Here is a 14,989-nt window from a genome sequence, read left to right on the forward strand (position 1 = left end):
TTACTGTGAGAGGAGCAAGGGCGTGCTTTAGAGGATGTGGCAGAGATGCCCAGTTGCCCTGAGTGTGTGTGTGTGTGTGTGTGTGTGTGTGTGTGTGTGTGTGTGTGTGTGTGTGTGTGTGTGTGTGTGTGTGTGTGTGAGAGAGAGAGTACGGTTGGGTGGGGGTCTGCATTTTGACAAACCATGCTGTTAAAGATATAATAGCAGCATAATCACCGCCCCAGGCTGTCATTCTTCAGGATAATGGCCTGCTTATTCATTGGGGATGCCGTATGTCCCCACGCTGCTTTTTATTTCCCAGATATTTCAGATTACGTGTTTCTTTCGTTGCTCCTGTACCCTTTGTCTTGTTACAAATTCTCATGTATTTGTGTTTGTATTTTTAGTGTTCTTTAAATTTGACCTTCCCTCCGCTCTTTCATCGTCCCCGTGCCTTTTCTTTGCTTTGCTCGTTCTCTCTTCTCATCATCCATGTCTTCAGACTAAACTGATATATTAAATATGTACTTGCTTATATTAATTGCAGGACTTTGAGGTCCTTCACTCAGTCAGTTGGTTTTATGTTTTGCTTACCTGAAAAATGGTGTAACAATATTACAAATATAAAGCTTGATCATATGCTCGTCATATCTTTAACTTCATGCTGTTTAATGACTTTTTTTCAAGGTTTGTCCGTGAACACCCGTCCCGTCTAAATCTTCAGCAAAAATCAAGAAGTCTTCATTGTAAAGATCTTCAGGCAATGTTTTTATTTGAAGTTATTTTACAACAACACAAGTTCAAGTCTACATTATTGAGAGGAGCAAAGAAAACAACACTGCTGATGGTCCGGTCGCTCTCCTCCACCTTTACATATCTATTTAGCACCGGACCAAGTAGTTTGACAGAAACAGTCGGGGAACAGCATTAGAAACAACAACAGAACTCAAATAGAGTTGAGACAGCAGAACACAGAGGACTCAGGTCAATTATTCACTGAGATGTCTTCTCCTTCTTTTGCTTTTACACCTGGATTGATTGAAAAACACGGAGGGTGGTAGTTCGCCAGAAAATTTAAATGTGCTCAGGTTCTTCTTTTAAATTAATTCTTGAAGAAGGAAAAAAAACTTAAAATTTTAAATATCAGTTCAATCCAGGAGTGTTAAAATGACAACCAAGACAGGAGGGGGTGGACAGGGCTGTCGGTGAGCTCAGTAAATACAATCTTACAATCTGACAAGGAATTTTATCTGAGACAGAGTCCATTATTATTAATTATACAACATAATAGGAACTTTACAATTACTTTACCAGTAAACATTAATAGATAGACTTTTTTTGTATTTTACATATTAAAATAATGTGCTTTTTTTTTTATTTGAAGACATTATCTTCCAAAACACATTAACGGAAAACATCAGAGACGTGTGTGATTCTCATCAAGTGCTGACGGTGTGGCTTTCAATGAAAAGCTGCATGTTTCCTCGAGAGACTATTAAGGCGGGAATAATACAAGTCAAGACGATCTTTAACCGAGTCCTAATATGTTTACCATCGTTCTGTATTCACAGAAGATGAACAAGTCATTGCAAAGTCGTGCGTCTGCCTCAGTCAACAGTTTTGGCATACGGACTCTTTGAATCTAAAAATGCTGCATTAAGTGTTACGCGTGTTTGTAATTGCACTCGCCCCAGCTCCCTCAGCCCAGGGCAAAATGTAATTAAAACCTCTGAGAATTTAGTCACTGAAATCATTTGCTCATTATCAAGCCAGCCTCTGTACAAAGTGGCATATTAGTGGCTATTAAACTAGTGAATTAGTCACTTATAATTATGGTGTTGAGGACAACATGACTCGGGTTTATTTTTATTTATGTGCTGTTGTGTTTTACGTGGTATGTACATAACCACACGGCTTCACTGAAATGTCTCTTTGCTGCACGAGTGATTCCTTCCAAAGTGCCTCATTTATTCACATTGTTCTTGTAAACATTATTTGCATTGTTATTTTTCTTGTTTTGCTTTGTTTAAGTGAGCGCGTCCAGCCGTTCACACCATTTTTCATGATTCTTTTTCATTTATTTAGGAAGGTCCAGCATTGCATGACTGTTGGAAGTATTTTCATTTTATGGAGTGTTGCATCTTACAGCAGTGCTGTCCATTATCTTGGGGGTTTTCTCTTTTCCAACGATACGCTGAGCTGCAACAGAAGCTATGAGAAGTCGAGCAGGTGGTCGGCATGTGGTGCGTTTTGAAGAGATGTTAAATGGAGATCTGTAGGTCCAAAGCATTTTGGCGTGTTTTATTTACGAACATCTCTGTATGTTCTGTGCCCATCTGCTGGAGGAGTCCTTGTATGCTTCCTAAAGAGCTATCACAGCCACACGGACACGCAGTAGGGTATGGTAATGTGCAGGCTCTGGCCTAGTTTACGCCATCTTTCACCCCTTCTGATTCTCAGTTAGACATTGTGTCCAGTCCCAGCGAGGCGGCGTGCTGCTTGGCCCTCAGACGCAGGTTCTCAATGCTGGTGGTCTTGCTGTTGTGGCTGGTGAGGCCGCCTGCAGTTGATGCCTGCAGCAGCGGGCTGTTCCACACCTGCTGTGCGTGATGGGACAGGGACTGATAGTAGGACTGGCAGGGCAGAGAGCCCAGTGGCGCAGGGGGCATGTTAACATTCATTCCCAGGTAGGGAAGTGAAGACGGGGCAGCGAGGTCAAAAGCGGGGTAGTGCACCAGGTTGTTGGTGGCGGCCATGTGCTGGCGGAACTGCTCCTGCAGACGAAACAGACTGAGGGGGGACGAAGAGTAAGAGTGGCTCTGAGAGAGAGGACCGGTGCTGGCCAGGCTGCTGCTGGAGGACGAAGGTGTCACTGACGGAGAGACCAGGGGGGAATCTGTACAGGGACAAGGAGGGTTAAGAAAGTTTTATATATATGCTTTAGTAGTCAGCTGATTTAATGCATTAAGTTTGCCAAGGATAAAAGGACTTGTACTTAGTATTCTTACCTGGTTTAGGGCTGAGTCTTTTACAAGCTGGAGAGTCGTCCCCAGGTGTCACCGCCCTTTCACACTTCATTTCCTCTTTCTGGGATTTGCTCTCGTCCTCCTTATCGGTGGCATTATCCTCTGTTGCCGACTCGCTGCCTGAATGTTCTGCTGACGTGACGTTCAGCTCCATGTCCAGCGGAACAGGACGAACCACAGGACCCTCTGTCTCCGGGGAGGAGGAGGAGGAGGAGGATGAAGGTGGAAGCTGGGTATCAGAAAGGATAGTGGTGGAGGGAGGCATGTCCTCCTTCTCGCTTCCTCCTTCCCCGGACACCTCCTTCTGCTTCTGAAGCTGCTCCTTCTGGAGGCTGCGCTGCTTCTTACGAAACTTTGCTCTGCGGTTTTTGAACCAAACCTGGAGGATAAAGATTATTATAGACCGTTAATAGGAAACTGGGGTAGAGACTTTAGTGCATTGCGATAAGTGATCCTCTATGTTCCAGAAGTTTTTTGTTTTTATTAATTTGTTGTGTTCTTAATTTTGATCTTGTTGGGGGGTGGGGGGGGGGGTTTAAATCAAAAAATAAAATATAATATGCTCAAGTGCCCACGCTTTAAATTCACAATCAAGCTTCAAAAATGTTATACTTATTAGCTGGCAGTTTTTTTACAACTTTTTTTAGGTTGTTTTTTTTAGGTTGTTCAGATGAACAATCTTTTGTGGATGATAATGCAAAACTTCACAATCTACAAAAGCCATAGCACTGCTTATAAATATCGTTTAGATACTGTTTTTATCACTGCTAATCACGTTTTTATTGAAGTGTTTCAAGCTGTGTTTTTGTGAAATGAAGACAGAAGTTTTGTTTGTTTTACTTAAAACTGTCTCCCATCTTTTATAAAATCTCTATCTCTAACGTCATAAACCCAACACTAATATAAAATAATATATTTTTATATTATATTTTTATTCTTCTTCTTCGGACGTGCCTACCTGCACGCGGGCCTCGGGCAAATTGGTGCACATGGCAAGTCGCTCCCTCATCACCACATCCGGGTAATGGGTCTTCTGGAAAGTCTTCTCCAGCGCTTCCAGCTGCTGCGCAGTGAAGGCCGTGCGGCTCCGGCGCTGTTTGCGGTGCTGAGAGCCGTAGCGAGCCTCCAGGATGATGTCTTGAAATGTGCAGCCGTTGGAAGAGAAAACACACGGCAAGTTTTATTTCACTGAACAGGGTGGGTTTGTGTGGCACTTTCATACTTGGGGCAGCTTATTTGTTAATTTAATTAATTTACTTATTGCTTAAAAAAAAAGCTTGAGGGCTTAGACACGTTTTAATATTATCCACTCTCTTCTTTTGCTTTTCCAAAAAGGAAAAAAAGATTTTTGTGATGGCTAATTGTAAAAAATAATAATAAAAAAAAGTCTAATACGTCACTAAATGTCTTTGTGGCCTACCACAGCACATATTTCACTTGTTTATTTAGTCTGATCCCAGCTATATCCCTTCACGGTGTAAGATGATTAATCGTGAAAGCGAATATTAACACCTAATTAAAAATATTCTAGAACAATCACAGACGCGAATTTTGGCTCTATGTATACTCTTTTTTTTCTTTTTACAAAAAACAAACAAACAAATTCAAGCTCGTTTCTATAAACACTGTCTCCTGCTTGTGTGTGTGAGCGTGCATTCAATTACCAGCTAGTCTCTCAGCCAACGTAAGCGCGTGCACGGACGGCCGGTAGTCGGGCGCGTGCTGCGCCTGTTGTGCGGCCTGCTGGTGCAGGTTGTACATGGCGCTGAGGGAGTTCATGGCGTGCAGAGAGTAGCCGTTCACCCCGTAGTGCTGCATGGTGAGAGGTCGCTACCTGCGGAAGGGAAGAGAAGGATGGGCATCTGGCGTTAGGGGAGGGCGCGTGACTGCTGATTGGCAGGCAACATTGTTGAACACGTGATCTAAAACCTTTTTTATTAGAAGAACAAATGGTTTGGAGACATCCAGTTCAGATGAACTGTGACACACACACACAGCGTATTTATTAGTAAGTGACAGTAGGCCCACGCACTCCGGGGCCAATAGATTTTAATGTTTTCAGTCAGACTAAAGTGTTATCCATTAACATCCAATTACCGCTCTATTCAATCCATTAATTATACAAAAGACTTTTAATTGGGGTAATTATCACTCTTCGCCATAATGAACCGTGACGGATGCCTTATTCATGAATTTATTCCCGGCGTTTGTGTGTTCAAGAGAACCTAAATCCCCACTGAAAACGTTGCTTTGACAGATCAACGCGCTCATGAAATGTGTTAGGACATGATACAAGCTGATTGTTAAGAGTGTCGGTGGTAAAAGGTGCAGCCAGATAGCAGGATTATAATTAGTAGTAGTAGTATTAAGTCATGAATAATCCGGTCAAGTGATGTTAATTTTCAAGGCTATATTTTTCTTTTTTGTCCCCATATTTAACAGCAAAGGTAGTCATTTGCTGGTAGTCTTCTGCTATTAATAATAAGTCTTACAGGCCTGAACACTTGCAGCTTTAAAGGCAGGAAACTCATCGAAGGGAAATCGTCCACCAGGCAGCAATTTCCAAAAACTCTATTTTGTAGTTCTCCTTCACGACCGAGATTTTCATAGATGAGACCGCTTGAGGACACGATTAGATATGTATTAGCACCAAGGAGGCTGACAGAAGGGGCTATCTCCGAGGCCCAAACAGTTATTATAACTATAACAGAGGGACCACAGGGAGAAGATATAAATCTTCCTGCTGGATGACAGCTTTGTAAGTGGCTGTAAGTTCTTGCGCTTAAACGGAGAACTCAAATAATATCATCAATTAAAACTTTAAGGGCGTGATTTAATTTCTTAACTGCTTTGTTTAACTAGATGAATTTGACTTCTTCGTGTAACAAATCAGAATATGCAGTAATACTAAGGGGCCAGTAACTCAGTACATGTTAGTGTGAAGAGTTTAAATTGTTCAATGCTGTGATGGATAACAGTAATTTATGACTTTGTTGTTAATTTGATTGCGACTATGATAAACATGTGATTCATTTCAGTTAGGTAACTTCTGTGTCTCCTCATTATTATTATTATTGATAATAACATGTAAACCATTTAGGATGTTGAGCCAGTTTTAGCACACACGGGTTGCCGTCGTTGTAAAAGGCGTTTCTTTCTGTTCCTCTCTTGGCTTTTTAGTGCCGTGTGCGTGCGTGCGTGCTCTGGCGTGTGCGCGCGACGCCCGCAGTGCCCGTTCCCAGCCTATTAAGTGGCTCCGGCGGCTGATGAATGTGATCAGAGGGCAGTGGGGAATAGTTTAATTCGCGGGGACAGAAGGTGCTTCGCTAAACATTTACTTTACTCCCCCAAGTATTTGAGTTGAATGGGTACCCCCTCCCTCCCCTTCACACACACACACACACACACCTCCCCTTCCCTTCTCTGGCGGCCTCTTATCCCATCGCCCCGGGGCAACGTTTTGGCTGAGATGTATGGCTGCTCCGCGGGTAAAAATATGCATGTTGATCCCCATTTGGCTCCCCGTCTAATGGAAGTGCAAATAGGTTTCGACTGCGAGGCCCTCCATTTATCATCACCGCTGACATGGACGGACGTACAGTGGGACCCAGCGCTTAGCTCTGCGGCGGAGCTCCCTCGTGTGCGCGTGCGTGCATGCGAGCGCGTTCAGGCAGACTTCGGTTCTCCTCAGCTACCTTTTTCTGCATTACATCTTCTGAAATTAAATTAAATTAAGCCTCTAGTCGCAAAAGATTTAAGAAAATAAATAAATAAAAAAAGAATCACCATCCAGCGGAGTGAGAGCAGAAAGTACATGTTTGTATTTGTTTTAACCTGCATGCCTGCAGAGATAGAATAAAATCCATCTGTCATTGGTTTTAATCCACCAAAGCTGCAAATAAGCGTAGCGTGAGCTCGTCTGCATGCTTTTCCCGTGTTTAGTGGGCAGGTAAACTTTTACTTTATACCCGACTTCCCGTTGTTTCCAGCTTTAAAATACTAGTTGTAGCCTGTATCTCCTGTCCCTATCAGATTCTGCACAATAGCCCGTCGCTGTGAGCCGTGTCCGCGGTGTTATTGTCATTCATAAGTCTCTCGTTGCTCCAGGCGCTGGGCCCTCCTGGCTGCCCTGCTCAGTGCTTCAATAATGAAACCGTCATTATGTAAATTGGCATGTACAGTGCAACTCTTTGATCCGACTAAATTAGGAAAAATGTTATTTGCTAACAGCCCTCCGGGGACTGAGTCGACCTGACAATCTGCTCTTTGCTGTGTCACTAGTGTAAAACTGTCAGAGGGTGAGGAACATCTGTAATTTTTCCCGGAGCTGCTGTTATGAATGATATTTGTTACGTTCAGACCAGATTTAAATTTAGGTGTTTCACTGTCTATATATATTTAAATGTCAGCATTTAATTAACATTTTAAGCCATTTTAATCACACTGAAATGAAACTTTTGTTATTTTGTTTTTTTAAGAAACTGTTTTTGAAAAATTACAGTGGAGTTCATAAAAGTAAAAGAAGACAATAAGTGAGACGCTGTCAAAAAATCAGGAGGCCTTTAATTTTGAGGTTATATTAATTTTGCGCACAAATAAATATGTACGCATATTTATTTCTACGTTATCCTGTTAATTGTTTTCTTATGTGAATAGTATGGGGTGTATTTTCGTTCGCATTCAGACGATTACAAAAATAAATAACTAAAACAAAATTTAAAAAAATCACCCAAAGCTCTGCTTTCATTTTCATCAAGTGCAAAAATAAACATGCAATTTGCAAATAGCTAATAGCACAACAGCATCTAATAACCTGCAGTTCGTTTCATACAAACTTTACAAACATTATAAACTTCATATGACTCGCTGCTGCTCTGTAGGAGTCTGCCGTTTTTCTTCATATATATACACACAGCTAAACAGACAGACACGACTAGATAAATAAGAGAAAGTTAAAGACTTTTTTCTGTTTTAAGGTTTGTTTGTTTTTTACCTCCTGCGCCGGTAGTTTTCTTCGTTGTCACCTCCTCCACAAACAGAAAGAACCCAAGCTCCTTCGTTTCCTCTTCCTCTTCTTTTCGGATCTTTTAGCGGCTCTGTCGGGTGTGCTTTTGCCCTCTTTACCGTCCTTTTTGTCCGCCAGTGAGATGACAAGTCAGCTCAATGGAAAAAGTCCTCTCCGAGTGCTGCTTCGCTCAAAGCCCGTCCGCTCGCGCTCCTCTTGCTCTCTCTCTCTCTCTCTCTCTCTGCGTCTCGCGCACAAGTGGGAAGCCGCCATCTGCTGGAGCGCGAGATCCCCGAGCTGGGATTTTAAGTAGAGCCTCGCTGGGGTCGTACGAGCTTTCTATTGGCTCTCGGTGCTGCCAGTTAAGGGAGCGACACAGCTGAGGGTCTAGTGGCGTGTCGGTGCACTGACGTCTGGAGTTATTTTTCAAATATGATCAATTTAAGCACATTACGCCCGCTGAAATCCACCCGTGACCGTGGACACATTTTTTCCCTTCTTATTCTGGAGTTGATAAACAAACCTGAAACGTGACAAGTGAAGGTTTATATTGGATACTTTACGGGAATGTAGGCTATGTTGTTTTACTATCGTGATGGAGTGGTATGAATTACATTACTATGCGAATATATGAGGTGTAATTTAACACAGTAATTATTTTTTATTTTTTATTTTTATTTTATTAAGCTTAAACCTTGAATCGGTGAGTAAAGCTATTCTCCCACGATAAGGCATACAGAAAACACAACTATGGAGAAAAAAAGAAATATATTTAGTTTTTTTTTTTTCCTCAAATCTGTCTTCAGACAGATTGTCTGCACTTCGTTCACGAATCCGATTGTCTTTCGTTAGTTTTAGAGAGCACAAGCATCCGACCCATAGTTTGTTTGCTTTTCGGCTTTTTCTCCATGCCGTGGAGGAGAGAGAGACTTTAGAGAGATGGCTAATAGATGCCAGGGTGCTGCCTTTAGCCTCTCTCCCGGCCTGGAAGGATTTGGGATGGGATAGGAAAGACAAGACGCCATCTCAGCCTCCAAAAACCCCTGTCTTAAAATGACTGCGGGTAAGAGGATTAGGGCAATAATGCCCTTCTCTTCTTGAAGGGTTTTCAGAGAAGATTTCTTCTCCCGGAGCAAAACCGTTTAGGTAGCGAATTAAGGGCAGCGCAAAGTATCCTTTTAATGTAAAGCTTGCATATTTTGTTGGGAGATTCTTTGGGAAAGTGCTTGGCCTATAACGCTTTTATTTCTTCCTTTTTAAAAAAAATAATCTCTGACCATGTTTTTCACTCTAACAAATCTGAACGGTAGACAAAAGATTTCACGGAATAAAGAATATTAATGTTAACGCGTGCTGGCACGTAGAAAACACATCTGCCTCTGAGCGCGTCACTCACAGGAGCAACCAGCGGTGTGCGCGCCTGTATCAGAAAAAGTTTGCGTGGGTCATCTGAAAGTTAAACGTGTGTGTGTGTGTGTGTGTGTGTGTGTGTGTGTGTGTGTGTGTGTGTGTGTGTGTGTGTGTGTGTGTGTGTGTGTGTGTGTGTGTGTGTGTGTGTGAGAGAGAGAGAGAGAGAGAGAGAGGGTAAAGGTGAGGGTCCACACGTATTTTTATTTATTTATTTGAAAGCAAAAATGGCGTTAGATGTGTATAAACAAAGCCTAACAATAAAGAAATAGTGGTATGTTTCAGAAGTTATAAAATTAATAATTGTAAGGCTGTCAAATAATAAAATTATATTATTATTATTATTATTATTATTATTATTATTATTATTATTATTATTATTATTATTATTATTATTATTATTATTATTATTATGTCATCTTTCTTTTTCAGTCTTTTTTATAACAACCTAAAACCTTTTCATGTGTTCTTCAAAGTCTTTTTTTTTTTCTTTCCCCTCGCCTGAAAAAAATAATAAATAAAAAATAAATACTCGTGTGCCTCTCTGGTTGTGTCTCCTTGGTAGGCTCCTATCACTCCGGTTTTCTCCGAGGTCTGAGAAAGAAAGAGGATTAACTTGTGAACCAATGGAAATAAGAACTTAAACGGGAGGTAAATCTGGCCACTGTCTCTTTGTGAGGACCGTCTCTAAAGCAATTAAAGCGAGAAAGAGTTTCTTCTCAGCGCCTCTCCACCTAAAGCTCCTTAGAGCGGCTAGAGCTGTCCAGCGCATCTGAGGGGCTTAAACGCCATAAAACAGCTCCCCTTACCCCTGTATCCAGCCATGCACCGCTGAAAGCGAGGTGGGCGAACAATGACCTCCACACGATGAGCAACGCCAAATTTGAAAATGTTCCTTTTATATGGAGAAAAAAAACGAAAGAAAACTCAGGAGGGCTCAGGATGAGTTATTGATTTTCTTTTCGGGTTTTACCCTCCACCTTTATCACATAATATTTAGCCTATTTGCATAACTAACAAATCAAGCTTTTTATTTGACAAAGAACAAAACTATCTTTAATGCGCTCACTTCTGCCAGCTAATTAATACTCTTAATGATGTTTCTGCAACTTCATGAATACATTAGGTGTGCAATCCAGCAAGCCTCAGCCTCTCCTGCACCATTCAAGGGTATTTCAGCATCTGTTCATCCCAGAGCAATTAATCATTTTGATATGTAGTTTAAAACCGACTTCTTGCGGGAGACCTTTTTTTTGACAAGAATAACAAAGCAATTTGCCAGGAGGAGCCACCTCTTACACACAATATTATAGGAGCACTTCCACAGTAAGAGCTGCTTTCCATATATATATATAAATCTTTTTTTAAAAATTGATATATGAATTTAAAGAGACAGCAACAATTTTGCGGTTTATTGTCAGCACCACACCTCTGAATCCTCCTGAAATCCCTTTTATTTGTGACAAGATCTCAGGATCTCCTCGGCAAATCCCTCCTCTAAAAGTTTTCAACCTGTCAGTTTCCTCTAAAAGCTGGATAATTCCCCCTCTTTTTTCCTCTGTCCATCCCCATCTCTCTTTCTTATTGCCCTCTTTTCCTCCCTTGTCTCAATCCCTCTGTCTCGTTTATTTTCCTTGCCTTCTCTGCTCTCTCCCTCTCTCTGTCTCTCTCTGGCTCGGATCCCTCTGCACAAGGGGCCCCATTGTATAGTCCTAATCCAGAGGCAACACAGCTTTAGGGACATGCAGGGATAAAAGGCCCATCAAGCCCACAACTTTATGGGGGCAAATCTCTCCCTAATCCTTTGCTTTATCTAAACAAAAGCCCCTCTGCCTTAATCCACCTATGTGTTGAAAAGAAAGAGAGGAAGAAACTGGAGAGTGGCAGAGAATGGGAGAGGGGGAGAAAAAAAGAGAGAAAACAAGAGATGTTGGAGAGAGAGAGAGAGAAAAATCTCACGCGCTCTCGGGTTGAACAGGAGATCACACGGAGGAGGTAGAAGTTTTCAGGAAGAGGTAAGTCATACTGACAAGCTCTCACCTGCGGGTAAGCTTCAAGTGTTAAGTGCTGCCAAACTGTAGCGCATCTCTCACTTAAAGACCCCAGCTCGTGTTTTGCAGTCGAAATGAAGGAGGCTGGTGTGTTCATTAAGCAGGACGTTATTTTAAGAGATGCATTTGTCAAGAAAACACGAGGATCTCTTTATGCTGACAAGTGAAGATAACACCAACGTGGACGTGGGCACAAATGTGTTAATGCTGTGTCCAATTTGGCCATGACTGAAAATAAAAGTGTGTTGATCAATGTAAACAAAAGATGAGAAAACGTTGTTTAACAGGGTTGGGCGATGTTCTAAAAAAGCCTTTCAGTCAGTCTGATTAATATGTGGCTTGATTTTGAGGCTAAAACCTGCAGCATCGGCTCACACTTAACATTAAATGTGTATTCATTAATGCAAGCACCGCTGACTGTGCAGTTTAAGAGTCCCAACAGTGTTTATGGGTTAGTATTATTTGTTTCCTGAGAAGCTGCTTGCATACTGTGGTTTGGTATTGTCTTGCTGAAATAAGCAAAGATGTCTGGATGGCAGCGCATTCTGGTGAAAAAGCCTTTGCATATTATAAATATTACTATTCAGCAGTCCTGCTGTGTACATTAGTGCCCACTGTAAGCCTCACCCCCACCAGGGGGTTATTACAAGCTGGACAGTCCCTCTCCTCTTTAGCCTCGAGGACATGGCATCTAACATTTACAAAAAGGAATTTCTGATTGAATTCTTTAGACTAAATAATGATTTTCCACTTCGCCCAGAGAAGTCTTAGATTTTCATATTTTTTCATTACATGGCAGCATTTTGGCTGTTTTTTTTTTTGTTTGTTGCTTGCTTTTTGTCTTTTTGGGTGCAGTTTGCAAATCCATGAACATTTCCATAGAATCATGTTGCTTTTAATGCAGTGGTGCAAATATCCCAGTGATTCAGTGTTGGTTTTCAGCCTCACTTTCTGAATAGTTTAATGATTTCCATGTGCCAAAGAAACCCAGAATTCTTTGCAATTTTATGTTTAAAACAGTTCTTCTTAAATTGTTTCTAAATCACTGCCCATCGTGTTACCCCTGTTTCAGCTGTTCTGCTTTGGGTTATATTCTCTAACTAGCCACCTGTTATTTTACAGGCTAAAGAAGATCAATTTTTAATTCTCAGTTTTTCTCAGGTGTGGCTCCTTATGACACCACCTGCTTTGCCCCAGGTTGTTCTTGCAGTAAAAGAAATGTGTCCACCTGTACAGCTATGACTTATCTAAAGCCTCTCGTGCAGCCTGAATCCCTTCACTTCCTCTCAAACATCTGTCTTTACCAAAGAAAATCTCACTGTATCGGCTCCACTTTGGACAATCAAGCTTTAATCTGGAGCTGGATTTATCTGACTGAGTGCTCACAGAGTTTAAGTCATAGCTCTGAGGGACAGGTGGTGGGAGAAGCGAGATATCTGCAGCATTTTATGGAGCAAATTGCTGTTAAAATAATGAATTTTTGCTTAGTTAAATTTGTTTAACTATCTTCCTTTTTTTTTTAGCTAAATCTCAACTATTTACTCTTTAAATATGTATTTAATTCAAGACCCTTTCAGAATAAAATGCCCCAACACTCTGTCAAAGTTGTCAAAATCATCTCCGCTTGTCTCCCCACTTCTTTTACTTTTAGGCACATTCAGCATGGCACTCATATTACATTCATTAACACCCTCAATTACCTTCTCCTCTTTGGCTTCATTCCTTCCTAATAGAGCTAGCATACGGCTAATGAAGCAAATAGTTGGGACAATTTAGTCATTAGAGACAATTAAGACAATCCATTGCAATCCATCTCAGACCAGGAGACACGGAGAGAAATCAGGGAGAGATCCAGTGAGCAGCCACCCAAACCAAACATCGCTCTGTGCAAGCAGTCAGCCAGTGTAGAGAAAATGCTTTAGACTGGATTGAAGTAATTTTCCCTCCGGTGGCATCGCTCGTAATACTTGAACCATTATAAGTTGGCTGAAGGCATCTTGCTTTCCTTCATGCAGGGATTACACCTGGCCTCAGGAGGAGGAAAATGGTTCCCAAAGAGGCAGGCAGACGCAGAAGGAGGCAGAAAGCAGCCTTGATGCATTCCACCACAATAAAGTATAAATCCTCTTCTTCACAGCGTATTACAGGAATGAACATAAGGGATTGTGTCATTGTTGGCCTATAATCTGGCTTTAAACTCCTTGTTTTACAAATGGTCTTCTTTAAAAAGCTCTTTCTTTTTGCCGGGCGCTTCTTTTTTTTCATTCTTTTCATCCCGTATTAACCTGCCGTTCCCTCATCAGCACTTTTTAATTTTTTTTGTTCACTTGCCTGTCACGTTTGTGGATCGTCTATTATAAGAGTCTATATTTACACAATTCCCTTCTTTGATGCATACATGTGACGTGCAAATGAGCTGTCTAATTAGACACAAGGAATGTGCATCCATAATGCTCACATTGCAAAGCAAGAGTGCACTTTCCGCTTGTTACCTAGTTGTAATCGTAAGTGTCACCAAAACAGATAAAGCACACGCAGGAATGTGTGAATTTCCCAATGCTTTTCTATGTGTCCTTGCCCTCCGAGGCTAAGGGTAATGTCCTATCCTGCTTTGGATGTGGAGATGGTGGCGGTGGGGTTTTTTTTCTGCCTGCTGAACAGGCAGTCTGCATGAAATAACTCCTGATAGAAATGTTCAAGTTGTCACCCTCTCCTTTGTCTCCAGTGCTGTCTTTACTGAGCATGACGATTGCACGTGTTACACCTGAAAAATTCAAGAAATGACACGAATCAGGTGTCGATCATTGTGAAGCACATAAAACATAACAAATGTGTATAAAGCAGAATTCAATTTATGGTTGAATTGTGGTTGTTAAAGTGATTTACTAATGCAGTAAATGAAATACAAGTTATCATGCATTTAGCTATAGCACTTATTGAGTCTATTCTGCACTGTTATAATTTATTTTTTAACAGATTATTTAAAATAAATGCACAGATAAATCATTCAGTAATAATATCTCTTTCAGTCACAACTCATGCATGCTTACTAATTTAGCTTTTTGGTTACACTTTAGGACACAAATTAAGATGCAGGATATTTAAAAGGTTTTAGTTAAAATGCACTCTTTCTCAACATTAAGCCAAGAGCTAATAGCTCTTCGGGGTTTCCAGGTAGACAAGTTTAGCCCCAACACCAGACCACATTTTACTAATTTATTCACAGGATCACAAGAGGTTGCAGAAGGGCAGTCTCTCTTATAGCTGCCACCTGAGACCGCTAACCCGGTAATGTCACGTGGCCTTGATGAGATTCAGTCATATTTCCCATACAAACACATTTTTAAAGTGTAGGTTTACACGAGCTTTTTCCATGTAACAGAGCATCCTGTTTGTCTTGACTAACAGGGAGTATTCATGCTTCTTTTTTTTAAACAGAGAAGGACATTATTGGGTTTTTATTAACGTGAATTAGCTGCGTTGATTGAGTTGTCACAGACAGATAGATTAGAGATACAATC

General features: G+C 41.2%; 1 protein-coding gene across 1 annotated transcript; it reads right to left on the bottom strand.

Moving 5' to 3' along the window:
• Positions 1 to 734: 734 nt before the first annotated feature.
• dmbx1a (diencephalon/mesencephalon homeobox 1a) lies at positions 735 to 8,274 on the bottom strand. Its single transcript, XM_026150976.1, has 5 exons — positions 7,999 to 8,274; positions 4,670 to 4,839; positions 3,964 to 4,142; positions 2,988 to 3,384; positions 735 to 2,875 (listed from the first exon to the last, which is right to left on the bottom strand). The coding sequence occupies exons 2-5, from the start codon at positions 4,821 to 4,823 to the stop codon at positions 2,436 to 2,438; spliced, it is 1,170 nt and encodes a 389-aa protein (XP_026006761.1). The 5' UTR covers positions 4,824 to 4,839; positions 7,999 to 8,274; the 3' UTR covers positions 735 to 2,435.
• Positions 8,275 to 14,989: the final 6,715 nt, after the last annotated feature.

This window comes from Astatotilapia calliptera, chromosome 18, assembly GCF_900246225.1.
Source record: "Astatotilapia calliptera chromosome 18, fAstCal1.2, whole genome shotgun sequence".
In the NCBI taxonomy this organism is placed as follows: Eukaryota; Metazoa; Chordata; class Actinopteri; order Cichliformes; family Cichlidae; genus Astatotilapia; species Astatotilapia calliptera.

Coding starts and splice junctions, on each gene's coding strand:
- dmbx1a (XM_026150976.1), bottom strand. CDS start 4,823: ATGCAGCACTACGGGGTGAACGGCTACTCTCTGCACGCCATGAACTCC. Junction 3,385..3,963: donor TGCCCGAGGCCCGCGTGCAG/GTAGGCACGTCC, acceptor TTTATCCTCCAG/GTTTGGTTCAAAAACCGCAG. Junction 2,876..2,987: donor AAGACTCAGCCCTAAACCAG/GTAAGAATACTA, acceptor GTCCCTGTACAG/ATTCCCCCCTGGTCTCTCCG.